This window comes from Haliotis asinina, chromosome 2, assembly GCF_037392515.1.
Source record: "Haliotis asinina isolate JCU_RB_2024 chromosome 2, JCU_Hal_asi_v2, whole genome shotgun sequence".
NCBI lineage: Eukaryota > Metazoa > Mollusca > Gastropoda > Lepetellida > Haliotidae > Haliotis > Haliotis asinina.
In genome coordinates, this window is record NC_090281.1 from 71194400 (window position 1) to 71209145 (window position 14746).

Consider the following 14746-nt stretch of genomic DNA (forward strand, 5'->3'; position numbering starts at 1 on the left):
AAAGAAAAGAAAAACTGAGTTACGTTCATAGGGTGGGTTTATTTTACAAGATCATTGATGCCAGAACAGAAAGCTCTCTAGATGTATTACCTAATCATGACATTATCTTTTTTAAGTCTGGCAAAAAATGTGGTGTTTTTGTTACTAGATAAGACTAGGAACCTTTTGAATACCATATTGGCTGTAATAAGTGCCCCAGGCGCACAGAAAATTTTGAAACAAAGTGCTTACTGAAACACAACAGATTACTTTTGTTGTAAGTTAAGCAGTAGACTAACTTTCAACCTCTGTAAGAATATTTGTTTCATTAAGGTCACTATGGGCCTTCTGCATTCATATAAGAAAATATGGAGGATCATGTTTATTTTAAAGCAGAGGACTACATTTTATTTGGGGCGTTGAACAGAGGAGCACTCTTAATGCAGGGAATATGGTATACAAGTGTCATCATAATGTGAGGTTAGACTTTCAAGATACATACAATAAATAGTAGTCCATCATCTTCACAATCTTACACAACGTGAAACAAATCACATCATTACAAAGCAGATATAGACAAATGTGTTGTATATCAGCTAATTAATACTCTTCATACATGATGGACGATGTCATTACAAATGTCTGTTACACCAATTAATCAATACCTCTGCCTTTCATAGTCCTTAACAAATTGTAAGAATATTCATAACATGACAAGATTATCACAAGATGTGGATATTTCACCTAACACAATTTGATATCCAATGTTTCTACAGTGAGCACTGTCTTCAACTTGAGGCTATTTTTTCCAGCTCTTTCTTAATTTCCTCAGCCATGCTTCCTCGTGGTACTTCCCTCTGAAAGAAACATACTGGACATGAGTGAATGTAGTTTGTCACATCATTAACGTAATAGTCCAAACCAATGGGTGATAGCCTGAGCAACAGGTGAGTCAGTGAGTGAGATTTATAGTCACAGCACTATTTCAGCTATATTGTGACAAAGAAAATTAATTGGCATTTATGCTGCTTTACGTTACAGCAATATCACAGTCAGAAACATGAGAAATGGGCTTTACATGATGCACCAATGTGCAGAGATGCCAGCCCTATTTTGGCCAAAGTGTAATATTCGATGTCAAAAAGTGTAATGCACAAACTAAAGTGTAATACTTGTCTGTCGGTTGCTTCAATACAGTGCACGTTTTCACAAATGGAATATTCTAGACAGAAATACATGTCTCCAATCATTTAAAACTCCAAGCATAAAAAATTATTGGTGAGGTGACACAAGATACTTTAATTCCTTACAAATTAATTGGAATGAACACAATTCTAAGAATAAGCAATTTCTATCTGTGTAAGGCCATTTCTTAATGAGTGCGCTATGAAAAACTTCCATGTGAAATTTTATCCAGTTTACTCATTTTCCTAAAACCAGTAGAAAAACTTGATTTTTGCATATTAAGTGTAATGGCATGATTAACTGGTCAAAATCTTAATAATTACGACAAAGGTGTGAGGGTTGGCATCTCTGAATTGAATCTAGAACTGGTTAGAGAGTGAGTTGGATTTTGTGTTGCTTTTAGCAATATTTCAGCAACATCATCGTGAAAACACCAGAAATGGCCTTCACACATTGTACCCACGTGGGGAACCTATCTTTGGTGTGACAAGCGAACGCTTCGTGGTACAATGACTCTTTATCCATTACCCTGCTGAACCATGGCAACTGATGCCCGGAATGCCTTGGATCCTACGCCCTCACTTAAACGCTTTGTCAATGGGGCACTTAATCATAGAAACTTTGAAATGTGTATGGTTCAGGCGAAATAGCTGCATACTGACCTCTTCTCTGGTTGCAACAACTCTAAGTTTGATGATGCCAGCCTCAATCTCCGACTGTCCTATGATGATGGCGAGGGGGATGTTGTTGGTTTCACAGTACTGGAACTGGTCCAGGGCTTTGGGGTTCCTCTTGTAGGAGCTCTCCGTCTAACACACAAACATTACAATAGAGATAACATGAACAATAAGCCAGTGGTTGACAGTGTGACAGCCACCAGAAGTGCACCAGGATGCACAACAGTTTTGTAAGAGATTACAGTAAAGCTGTCACAGCAGCCATAATAACCATCCCTATAATACTTGGTCAATCATAATACTGGTAAACTTTGTTCTTCCAGCTATGGTAAATCTCATCGGTCTGTAAATATCCAGGTCTGTACCAGACGATGCAGCATTCGACAGCACGGTCAACAATATACATATTTAGAATATGACACCTGTAAACAAATTCAGCAAGCCTGACAACCCGTTAGTCCCCGCTCATGACAAGCTTGGGTTGCTGAAGATCAGCTGCCTCAGACCAAGACCAAAATCTTCATGGATCCAATACTGTTATAATCCCAGTGGTAACACAACAGCCTAGAGTGGTTGAGAGAGTTTAGGTTTCCTGCTTTGAGTATTATATCAATTGTTGAAAGAACGTAAAGAGTTCTTTCTTCACTGATATTCAGCAGCCATCGTGATAATGATCTCTGATGCATGGTGTCAGAGATGCCAAACCTTACTGAGCCCAACAAGTATCTTGGCCCAAAACTGATGCAAAAATTAGCATCTACTTTTCCAAAGAACTTCCATATTTCATAAAACATTTACAGATATTCTAAAAACTTATTATTAACATTGTACTCACTTAGAGCAGTGTTAAGTATCCATATTTAGCTTGATACTGGATAAACTATGGTTGAAATGTATTGTGTACAATACATGTGCTACTTAATACTTTAATTTCAAGTATTTTTTTTTAAGAACTTATATATTTATACTACTGTCACAGCCTGTATATTGTGATGATTTTTCTTAATGAATACGAGAAAAACACATGGGTTGGCATCTGTGCATAGTGTTCCTGACTGCTGATCTACCTTGATGTCGGCAGTCCACAGTTCTCTGCACAACTTCAACCTCTCCTCCAGCAGGTTCTTCTGGGCTGATATCACATACACTTCGGTCTGGGTGGTCCGGATCTTTTGGTCCAAGGCCTACACAAAGTCATATCACCCTTAACATCATCAACACACTATGATACAACAAAGCCACATCAACCAATACCCTCAACAGTCACAGGTCAGTACACGGTCACATAGTGTTTGTGCCACAGTTGACTGAATGTTGAACTATCAAAATTGTAAGAATTGGGTGAGTGAGTTTAGTTTTATGCCGTTTTTAACAATATCCCAGCAACATCATGGCAGGGGATAAAAGGAGTGAGCTTCACAGATTGTAACCATGTGGGGAATCGAACCCAGTCTTCAACATGACAAGTGAACACTTTAACCACTTGGCTACCCCACTACCCCTGAATTGAAATGTCATTAAAGTCATAATGATGTTCACCATATCTGAATAACATGACACAGTTTTTAACTTGAATATCTGAAATGATTAAAACTACTTGTTATATGTTTGACAAGTACTTGCCAATGCCTTCTCTGTTTCTGAGCCTGCCCAAATATCTCTATGTCAATGTACCAACTTTCTTTCACAGTGACAGGATCTGAGAAACAAGAAATCATTTTAACAATCTAACTAACAGCAGGACCAAGTTTCCCAACATCTACTCACCAGTGCCTTGGCCTCCATTATAGAAAAGAGTCTCTCAATGCCGATGCTCACACCAACACACGGCACCATCTTGCCCTTGGGGTCAAACATGCCCACAAGGCCGTCATACCGTCCTCCTCCAGCAACACTCCCCACTCCCACGTTCTCTTCCCCATCTGCACCGGGCTTGTGAGTGTGTCCTGTAAGCCACACAACATGGACATCTAAACTATTTGCCTCATTAACTTCAGGTTGCTACATTTTCAAGGATTCTTATTCGAGCCATTAATTGCAGTTCTATTTGTTTGTTATAACTGAATTTTGAAAAGACATACCCAATTAATCATTGTTGATGTTGTGATGAATGATCCATGAGTGAGTGAGTTCAGTTTTAAATCACACTCAGCAATATTCCAGTTTGTAAATAGTCAAGTCTGGACCAGATAATCCAGTGACTGATCAACACAAGTATAGATCTACTCAATTGGGATACAACATGTGTCAACCAAGGCAACAACCTATGACTCCCAGGATTGTGATCTAGCGGACTTTGACAATGGGCCATTTTTCAGGATTATCAGCCATTTTCTGAATTTAGAATGGGCCACTGCGCTTGTATCAATAGTAACCTTCTAAATTTTGAAGGGCCAGTTCTTATTTTAATGTGCAAATTGGCCCATGGCCCCTGGCTTTCCCAATCCCTGATGACTTCATGGTACAGTATAAGGGTTAATGCTAGTTTTCAGGGCATCATCATTTGCAGAATGAAGTCTTTCATTAACTGTCTGTTGAAAGGACTGAGGGCTTCTGCAACTGACAATGCCCTGGAAAAAAAGAGTTACTGTTATTATACCAAAAATGGACAGAATCTTTCATAAAATAGGAATAAAAATGACATTGGTTTTGAAACATTTGATGTCACAACAAACGAGGTTACTGACACACTTTTTATAAATATGGAACATCACAGTAGAACATGGATGACGTCACTATTGAGAGTGACGACATTCAACATTGACGTTTGCCCATACTACCAGCCGCCATTGCTTTCAGCACTCAACAACATTTGAGTCCCAGTAGATGTTTTCATTGCTGTGTGTTGTAATTTATGGTACAATTGTAATGGCTGGCGCAGGCAAGAAAGTACATGATGGCACAGGCACATATGAGTCAGAAATATTGGATCATCAGGATGCCATTGTACAGAACAACCTTAAAGTTACACAAGTCATATGTCTATGCTATGGTAGGGGAGTCACCTTAGCATTGAGATCACTTTGTACAAGACACCCAGGAGCTGATACGATATTTGAGAATTCAAATATATCCTCACATATTTTAGAATATTTTCTCAGAAATTTTTGTGTCAAGAATTGCGCCAGACATTGTGCTCGCATGTTATCAATATTCATAAGTCCGTGCATAAACTTAATTATCTTTTCTCTGAATGAACATTGAAGCATGCTGGCAGCATTTGACAAAATTCTTTAAGATTGTTTTTTTTTTTATCATAAGGTGTTTTATACTTGGTGTTACCATAAAGATTTCAGTATAGTGATAAATATCGCCGCCAATATATAGGCACATATATATTATCTCTCAACTTCAGTGCACAATACTTTGGCAATATATTGTGACTAAAATTTTACCATCGTGATATATCACATCACAGGTAGTATGCCAATACTGGCACTATTTATGAGCTTGGGGAGCGATAACCTCAAGCTATGTGTCCACTGTAACTGACCTTTGAGGATTCCCTCGTATATGACCCCTGTATAGTAGTCCAGTCCACGAGCCAAGGACAGGTCGAAAAGAACCTAGAATACAATGATCACATATAAACCACAACCAATGGCTGGAACTGGGGACAAATTGACAATACTTTGCCTCTTGTAGATCTGTGTTTTGGTCTGAATCTTAATAGATATTCACATAATTATTCATTTTGTGCATTTGCCTCATTCACTCAAAAATAGCAGATAACATATCAAGCATATCTACAACAAAATGACTGAACCACCTGACACCAATGCATATGGGTAAAATCAAACCTACTGATATACTTAAAATCTTGTCTCAAAAATAGTACTGTGAAAAGAAGAGTTGGACCTTGGATCCATCATATAATGGTGAGTGATTGAGTGACTGATTGATTGATTGATTGATTGATTGATTGATTGATTGAGTTTAGTTTTACACTGCAGTCAGCAATATTCCAGCTATATAACAGCGGTCTGTAAATAATCGAGTCTGGACCAGACAATCCAGTGATCAACAGCATGAGTACTGATCTGCAGAATTGGGAACCGATGACATGTGTCAAACGAGCATGGCCACCCGATCCTGTTAGTTGCCTATTAGGACAAGCATAATTGTCTTTTATGGCAAGCATGGATTGCTGTAGGCCTATTATACCCCGGACCTTCGTGGGTCACATGTAACAGTGAGGTAGTACTAGGAAGATAGGACTCACCCTGTCGGAGATCCCAAACAGATCACAGTACTTCAGTAGGAGTTTCAGCTCCTCTAGGCCCTGCACAGCCAGCTTCTGACCCTTCAGAACCTCATCCGTCAACAGCTCCTCAATCTTGTCAATGCCACCTACAACGGAGGATAAATCAATCAGCAATGCTAACATTTCTATTCTGCCACTGCTGCTAAACATTGTTATCTGAGCATAAATGTGTATCAATGCCCCTAGACAGTATCATCTGAGTGTCAAGGTGTATCAATACTCCAAGACAGTTGTACCTGTGTATCAATGCTTCTAGACAGTCTTATCTGTGTACCAAGATGTATCAATGCCCCCAGAGTGTTACCTGTGTACCAGCGTGTCAATGCCCCTAGACGGTGTTACAGTATTAAAGTGTATCAATGCCCCCAGACAGTTTTACCTGAGTATCAATGTGTACTAATGAACCCAGAAAGTGTTAACTTATCATGGTGCATCTATGACCCCACAGTGTTACCCGAGTATCTGGGTGTATTATTGCCCCAAGTGTTAACAGAGTACCAAGGTGTATCAACGCCCCTAGACAGTGTTACCTGAGTATCAAGGTGTATCAATACCTCCAGTGTTACCTAAGTATCAAGGTGTATCAGTGCCTATAGACAGTGTTACCTGAGTATCAAGATGTATAAATGCCTCCAGACAGTGTTACCTGAGTATCAAGGGGTATCAATGCCTCCAGTGTTACCTGAGTATCAAGGTGTATCAATGCCTCCAGTGTTACCTGAGTATCAAGGTGTATCAATGCCTCCAGACAGTGTTACCTGAGTATCAAGGTGTATCAATGCCTCCAGACAGTGTTACTTGAGTATCAAGGTGTATCAATGCCTCCAGACAGTGTTACTTGAGTACCAAGGTGTATCAACGCCCCTAGACAGTGTTACCTGAGTGTCAAGGTGTATCAATACCTCCAGTGTTACCTACGTTTCAAGGTGTATCAGTGCCTCCAGACAGTGCTACCTGAGTATCAAGATGTATCAATGCCTCCAGACAGTGTTACCTGAGTATCAAGGTGTATCAGTGCCTCCAGACAGTGTTACTTGAGTATCAAGGTGTATCAATGCCTCCAGACAGTGTTACCTGAGTATCAAGGTGTAACAATGCCTCCAGACAGTGTTACCTGAGTATCAAGGTGTAACAATGCCTCCAGACAGTGCTACCCGAGTATCAAGGTGTATCAATACCTCCTGTGTTACCTGAGTATCAAGGTGTATCAATGCCTCCAGACAGTGTTACCTGAGTATCTGACATAGCCTCCTATCTTGTCTGCTGCTGCTGCATCTAGGCCTTTCTCATCAATCATCTCCGCCCTCACATCATCCCAGAATGTCTACAAATATATATTATATCATCTGCTATAGATGGTGAACATTGGTCAGGTCAGGTCAGACAACTAAATGACATATCATACCTGTGTCAAAAATGCAGTTTACAACACATGCAGAGAAAGGTTATAGTATACATTTGAAAGCGACACAACATTTTGACTTTCTGTTTATTTGACAGTAAAATACAAACAATGTCAACGATGTTACCTTATCTAGTTTATCAACAGCTGAGCAGATTGTTCGGAACTTGTCATCTGGTACACCACATGCTGCAAACATTCCATCTAGGAGCTTCCGATGATTCACCTGCAGTGTGAGGTTGTTAACTGTCAGGTCATGTATCAGTCAGGGCACAATGTGGTCTTAACTCATATACGTTAACCACAGGTTTAAAAATGTCACACAAATAAGAAATCCCAAAACTTATCATTAAAAAATCCCATGATTCCTCCTCTGCGTGGAAATTTTCTAGATTCTTGAAAACAGTCACCTAAATAATTTTCTTAAGGAAAATGAACTACTGAACTGGGTTAGTGAGTTTAGTTTCATGCCACTTTTAGCAATATTCCAGCAGGGGACACCAGAAATGGCCTTTCTACATCGTACCCATGTGGGGAATGAAATCCGGGTCTTCAGTAGGACGACTGAACACAATGAGCACTAGGCTACCCCACCACCCTGTCATATTAAAATCAAGAGTTACAACACAGCATTCATAAACAGGACACACAGGTCTTTTGACTGTTCTGCAAGAATTGATACAGTGGAAACATACTGTGATTTATCTTCGAAATATTTATCAGTGTTGAACCTTTGAACTTACCTTTACTACAAAATCTCCCAGTTCTAGAGATTCCAGAATCTCCACTACAATTTTTATACACTCAGCGTCTGGTATCATAGCATCGTATTGACCCGCAATATCAAAATCCTGCAACATATAGGCATTATGACAAGGCTTATAATATAAATTTTTCAACATCATGGCTACCTTTAAAGATAGAATAGCAAAAACACAAAACAATGCATGCCAATAAAATATGATCACATATTGTTTAACACATGAATTGAAAAATTCCAAAATACTGTTATGAGATAAAGAAAAAAATATTTCCATTGTCATGAAAGATGAAAGAGTCACTTCCTCAGAGAACCAGCAGTTCCTAAACTTTGCTGGCCAGTCGGACTTGTTATGCCTGAAAGTTACTAGACCACAAAATAATTCCCTAACCCAAAATATGAATGCTAGACACTTAGCAAAAAAACCCCACTGAAAACAGCTAAGGTAGCAACAAGTGTATTTGAGTACTTACACACTGGTAGAACTCCCGATATCTCCCTCTTGTCATGGCAGGGTTGTCTCGGCGGTACACCTTGGCAATGTGGTAGCGTTTGATATTGGAGATTTTGTTCATGGCTAAATAGCGTGCAAAAGGCACCTGACACAAGTTAAGGGGAATGTTTCAGAGTTGACAACAGTTATCTATTATTCATCAGGAAGACATTCTGAAATGTTCCAGCGGCAAGAAAGTGATTGAAGGATACCAACTACAGACTGAAAAGCTAGAACTGTATCATGTATACTGGAGCTGTACATCATAGCAACCACTGATGTAATGGACCAGCTTCATAGCAACCACTGATGTAGTGGACCAGCTTCATAGCAACCACTGATGTAGTGGACCTGTTTCATGGCAACAACTGATGAAATGGACCTGTTTCATGGCAACAACTGACATTATGGACCTGTTTCATGGCAACAACTTATACTGATGTAATGGACCTATTTCAAGGCAACAACTGACATTATGGACCTGTTTCAAGGCAACAACTGATGTAATGGAGCTGTTTCAAGGCAACAACTGATATAATGGGCCTGTTTCAAGGCAACAACTGATGTAATGGACCTGTTTAAAGGCAACAACTGACATTATGGACCTGTTTCATGGCAACAAGTGACATTATGGACCTGTTTCACGGCAACAACTGACATTATGGATCTGTTTCAAGGCAACAACTTCTACTGATGTAGTGGACCTGTTTCAAGGCAACAACTTATACTGATGTAGTGGACCTGTTTCAAGGCAACAACTGATGTAATGGACCCGTTTCATGGCAACAACTGATATAATGGGCCTGTTTCATGGCAACCATTAATATACTAGTCCCACATCATGACAACCATTAGTATACTTCAATCTGGACAACCCCATCACTGGATTGTCTAGTCTGTAGTCAGATTATTTACGCACTATTACATTGCTCAGTGTTAAAAAACACTCAGTCTTAAAAACAATAAGATACATAAAGAATCTAACTTGGCTTTGAGGAAAGTGCTACCATCACACATTTGATAGATCAGACCTTAATAGATGCATGAAGGTGTGTGGTCCTGTGTATTGAGCTCACGTCACAAATAATGTGCAGTTAAGCTATGTTGAGCGCTGACATTCCTTGGATGGGTGACCTTGCCAGTTTGACTCTTAAGAATTTCTAGGACTTTCCCTGTCCCTCAACGAACAATACGTGACACGTGGTTTCACCTTAGGCAAGTGAGTTAGTTCAAAATTGCCTCTGTTCACCCAGAAGAAAGAAGGTACCCTGAGGGATAAGTCTTCTCACTAATAGCCTTCTAGCGCCTCACAGACAGCACAGGTTATCCAGGGTAATAATGTGTTAGTGCTTTGAGCATGCATGAATGTGTGGAAAAGGTGTGTTGTAAATGGGCGTTACCACACATTATTATAATACTATTCACACCGATTACACTAGTCCACACTGAAACATTTCTGGCGGCAATCTTGTACTCTGAATCTAAGACTAATGAAATCCCTTCAGCTTTTGTTTGCTATAGTTATCAAGGGGAGCCATAAACATTTGTACCAATAGGATACAGTGAGGTCATAGCGGAGAGACAAGAGTTCTCCCCCTTGGTCTGCTAGGTCGTATATAAGTTTAGAATCTTCACCATATTTCCCTGTTAGTGTTTCCTGAAACAGAATGAAACATCAACATAGCAAAGCATAATGAACTACAGGAAGAACTAATATATACCTAGCATATGAATAGATTACAATGCATAATATGTACATATACTAAACTTACTTTACACACATTACACCACACGATCAGATTTCATGGTATGCAGTGACCAAGTTATCCACTTGTTTTACTGATGTACCAGTCAAGATCAGCGTTTGAAATAACCACTGGCCCAGTGGCCCAGCACTGGTTGTTTTTGTATTGGGCCGGCAGTTTCAGATGTGTGCAGAGCCTTATGGCCTTCAGTAAATTATCTGTCAATTACTTTTCATCTGGTATGTTTTCCCGTTTTCTTTATTAACGTTTGGGACACATTCACAATCCATCATGTTGCGATCACTCCATGGTATTTCAGCGCTTTGGCGTAGAATTGTTCACACCTGTCTAACAAATAAAAACTCATCTGTGTGCCATAGGCTTCCCTTGATCTTGTCGAAACAGTGTGAAACTGTGTACAGTGTAGTGTATTTTGTTTTTATTGGGCCTGCAGATTTCATTCGGGGCCTGCAGATTTCATTCAGGGCCTGAAGATTTTAAAGCCTGCAGGTAGTATCTACACCATAATCTCATGATGCAGTAGTGCAAATAATCAATCACATACTAATGAAGGCTGTTGCTACCTTTAATTCAAATACTGGTGTGTCTATGGTCTCAGCTCCATGACGCTTGAAAGTCTGAATAATTTTGTTGAAGACTCCCTCCCTGATGGCCATCTGCTGTGGGCTGTAGTCCCTGGTGCCCTGCGAAGATAGGTGTAGACATCAGGAAGTGTCAACTATTCCATGCCATGCCAGTTATTCCAAGACACTGTGTCAATTTATCCACGCCAAGTCAGTTATTCCACGGCACTGTCAACTATTCCATGTGACAATGTCACCTATTTCATGCCATGTCTCTTATTCCATGTAACACTGTCAACTATTCCAAGCCATGTCCATTCTTCCGTCATCCATGTCACTCTGTCAACCATGTCTGTTATTCCAAGACATTGTGTAAACTATCCTATGCCATGTCAGTAATACCAAGGTACTGTGACAACTTATCCATGCCATGTCTGTTATTCAATGAGGCCTACCTTTAGAATACAGTACCACAAACTATAAAGACACGTCATAATACTATTTTACGTAACTACAGGTGATTTTGTTCAAACGCATGTTCTTGAAACAATGCCCTAGGACACCGGCATAGCAACAAGGTTATCAAGCTAGGCGAGAACATATAAGCTCCGCTCACTGATGTTTCATCTCGACCAGCCAAATCATTACAGAAAACCAACGACGTAGTGAGTTTACAGTAGTAGTTCACCGGCGGATGCATAATTTTTTTGCAAGCACCAGTTTTAAATATTTATTTTTCTTTTTTGACTAATATGCTTATATTTCTTTGTATTAAGAGGTGCTGAGGTGTTACAGTTTTTGCATTTATATATTTTGTATTTCATAAATTTAGTAAGAGTGACTTACATTGGTCACATTTTGCGATATTCTATTATTCACAGTTTTGGTCAATTTAAATAATCTAAATATATTTTATATTTCAGTTCGAAACGTAACTATTTGAAACTATTTGGATCAAATGAATTATAAATGGAAACTAATATACACATATATCTTTGTCATTCCGTAACTTGCACCATTACCCTGAATTGGTGTTTATTCATAATTATTTTTCGAAGTGATTAAAATGGTTTACACATACCATTTTCGTGCCGGTTCGGTCAACATATTCTATTTATCAGAATTATTTCAACGGGTTAGGTGACTGAGTGAGTTTAGTTTTACGCCGCACTCAGCAATATTCCAGCTAAATGGCGGCGGTCTGTAAATAATCAAGTCTGGACCAGACAATCCAGTGATCAACAAAATGAGCATCGATTTGCGCAATTGGGAACCAACGACATGTGTCAACCAAGTCAGTGAGTCTGACCACCCGATCCCGTTGGTCGCCTCTTACGACAAGCATAGTCGCCTTATGTGACAAGCATGGGTTGCTGTAGGCCTATTCTACCCCAGGACCTTCACGGGTCTCAACAGTTTAGGTTTAGGTTTAGGTTTAGGTTTAGGTTTAGGTTTAGGTTTAGGGTTAGGGTAAGGGATCCAATCCAATATAGTAGGTAGATGCATGAGTACCAGTTGTTTTCCTTTTCCATTTCCATTTTTAATACTTTGTTCACAAAAAAGAGAGACCAAATATGTCTGAAGTTAAATAAATGATGAAATGTGTTAACGTAGAAATTTGGGGCTAATGGAGATCAGCCTCAAACTTGCACTCCAACTTTCACCTCTAGATCTACATATTTTCAATAATGAATCAAAGTCTAACTCGCCCTCGTGCTGTCACTAGACATGCCCACGTCTCACTCATTCCTTAGCACGATCCACATTATCCTAACTGTGTTCCCTACAACACTTTTCTGTCATGTTATCTTGCAGATTACGGAATAGTACGATTGTGCAAAATGATATCGGGGCCATTCGGCAACCGTCAGTAGAACTGAAAACACGAGACACCAAGCATACCTGTAACCTTCGTAATTGTGCGCAACCAATTCGACTCTTTCTGTGAAGTCACAGGAATGACTAGCTAAATTTGCTAGTGGACGTAGCTCAGTCGGTTAGCTGTAGGGCTAACAATCCGAAGGTCATGGGTTCGCGTCCGACGGGTTCTCACAAACTGGTTGCCTGTCTCACTAACATGTGACCTATGGGTGAGAACGTCCTCACGAGAAATTGTGGTGCTGAATTCTAAAGGTGCTCCTTCCATGACATTGTCACCTATTTCATGCCATGTCAGTTATTTCATGTTATTCTGTCAACTATTCCATGTCATTCTGTCAATTATTCCATAGCCAGTCGCCTTAGTCAGATACTCCAGTATATCTGGAATAAACATACAAAAACTTGGAGTCAAACCATTCACTTACCTTAGGGGTTTTGAGAACAAACTTCTTGGGGCCATCATCACCCAGTTGTGCTTTCAGTTCTAATAATTTGGCAACTTCTTCTCCTATCTGAAAAACAAATGAACATGACACTGGGAACTGTTTCATTAAACACTGGACAGTGGTCATTAGAGTTCATAAGATACTGCAGTAGATAATAAGAGGCTCCACGGAATGATGAAATGAACAATATGAGTCACTCAAAATAGCTTGGACTTTGTTTCTGATTGCTGTACGGCATGTTACAGGATCCTGCGACTGAGCCTTGAGATTGCTCTTGGTGGATGTGATGGTACCAGGAACGCACAGGTTATGGTAAGTGGTACTATCCAAAATGCTAATTTATGGTTCGTCCAGTTGCCATAAAAGTTGATGCTCGAACCAATCCTGAAAAACCTGCCCATACATTTTGCTACGGTAATGATGATCAGCTTTCTTGGCTTCAAAAAACAAGATCACAACCCATAATTAGGATACTATCATGAATACTAACCAATAATACTAGGCTACGGATACTATCATGAATACTAACCAATAATACTAGGCTACGGATACTATCATGAATACTAACCAATAATACTAGGCTACGGATACTATCATGAATACTAACCAATAATACTAGGCTACGGATACTATCATGAATAATGATCAGGCATCCACCTTTGCCTGATGGTAACACAGGCACCTTAGAACCATCTCTCGGAAGCCACATCCAATTGGTTGCGTGATTTTTATTACACCAGGTTTCATCAAAGTACAGAAATTGAAGCCCCAAACTGTCCTATTCTTTAACTGTTCTGAGCTAAGCTGATCGCATGGACAGGATTAGGTACTTGTCTTAAAACACAGCTCTGCCATGTCCCCATTTGGTGGAACTTCTATGGGTGAACAAGATTATCTATTCGATTTGAATCAAGACTTTTTCACTTAATTAATTTGAATATAACAACTACAAGAGTTCCAAACTTTTCAAAATAATTTATATTATTTAATTAGTTGAGGCTGCATGAATAATTATAGTCTCTATTTCAAACGACTTGGGATATTTACGAATGCTGTTGGAACATCAAAATTTCCTCCCGTGAAGTCACCCCTCAAGTGCATTTTTTCATCAGAGCTTTAATATCCACGTTTATATTATTTAATTAGTTGAGGCTGCATGAATAATTATAGTCTCTATTTCAAACGACTTGGGATATTTACGAATGCTGTTGGAACATCAAAATTTCCTCCCGTGAAGTCACCCCTCAAGTGCATTTTTTCATCAGAGCTTTAATATCCACGTAGGAAAAGTCGTCCATGTATCACATATGTGCTTTTATCTTGTGTAAAA

General features: G+C 39.4%; 1 protein-coding gene across 4 annotated transcripts in view; it reads right to left on the bottom strand.

Moving 5' to 3' along the window:
- Nucleotides 1–19: 19 nt before the first annotated feature.
- LOC137274250 (histidine--tRNA ligase, cytoplasmic-like) overlaps nucleotides 20–14746 on the bottom strand; it is a 43584-nt gene continuing 28857 nt past the window's right edge. For all 4 annotated transcript variants that reach the window (XM_067807339.1, XM_067807340.1, XM_067807338.1 and 1 more), the window contains 13 exons: nucleotides 13396–13482; nucleotides 11090–11209; nucleotides 10322–10417; nucleotides 8741–8866; nucleotides 8251–8358; nucleotides 7635–7733; nucleotides 7336–7429; nucleotides 6064–6191; nucleotides 5335–5407; nucleotides 3609–3787; nucleotides 2909–3025; nucleotides 1827–1973; nucleotides 20–836 (listed from right to left, as the gene is read on the bottom strand). In XM_067807339.1, coding sequence (XP_067663440.1) covers nucleotides 768–836; nucleotides 1827–1973; nucleotides 2909–3025; nucleotides 3609–3787; nucleotides 5335–5407; nucleotides 6064–6191; nucleotides 7336–7429; nucleotides 7635–7733; nucleotides 8251–8358; nucleotides 8741–8866; nucleotides 10322–10417; nucleotides 11090–11209; nucleotides 13396–13482 — 1443 coding nt within the window. In that variant the 3' untranslated portion in view covers nucleotides 20–767. The remainder of the gene's footprint in view (nucleotides 837–1826; nucleotides 1974–2908; nucleotides 3026–3608; nucleotides 3788–5334; nucleotides 5408–6063; nucleotides 6192–7335; nucleotides 7430–7634; nucleotides 7734–8250; nucleotides 8359–8740; nucleotides 8867–10321; nucleotides 10418–11089; nucleotides 11210–13395; nucleotides 13483–14746) is intronic.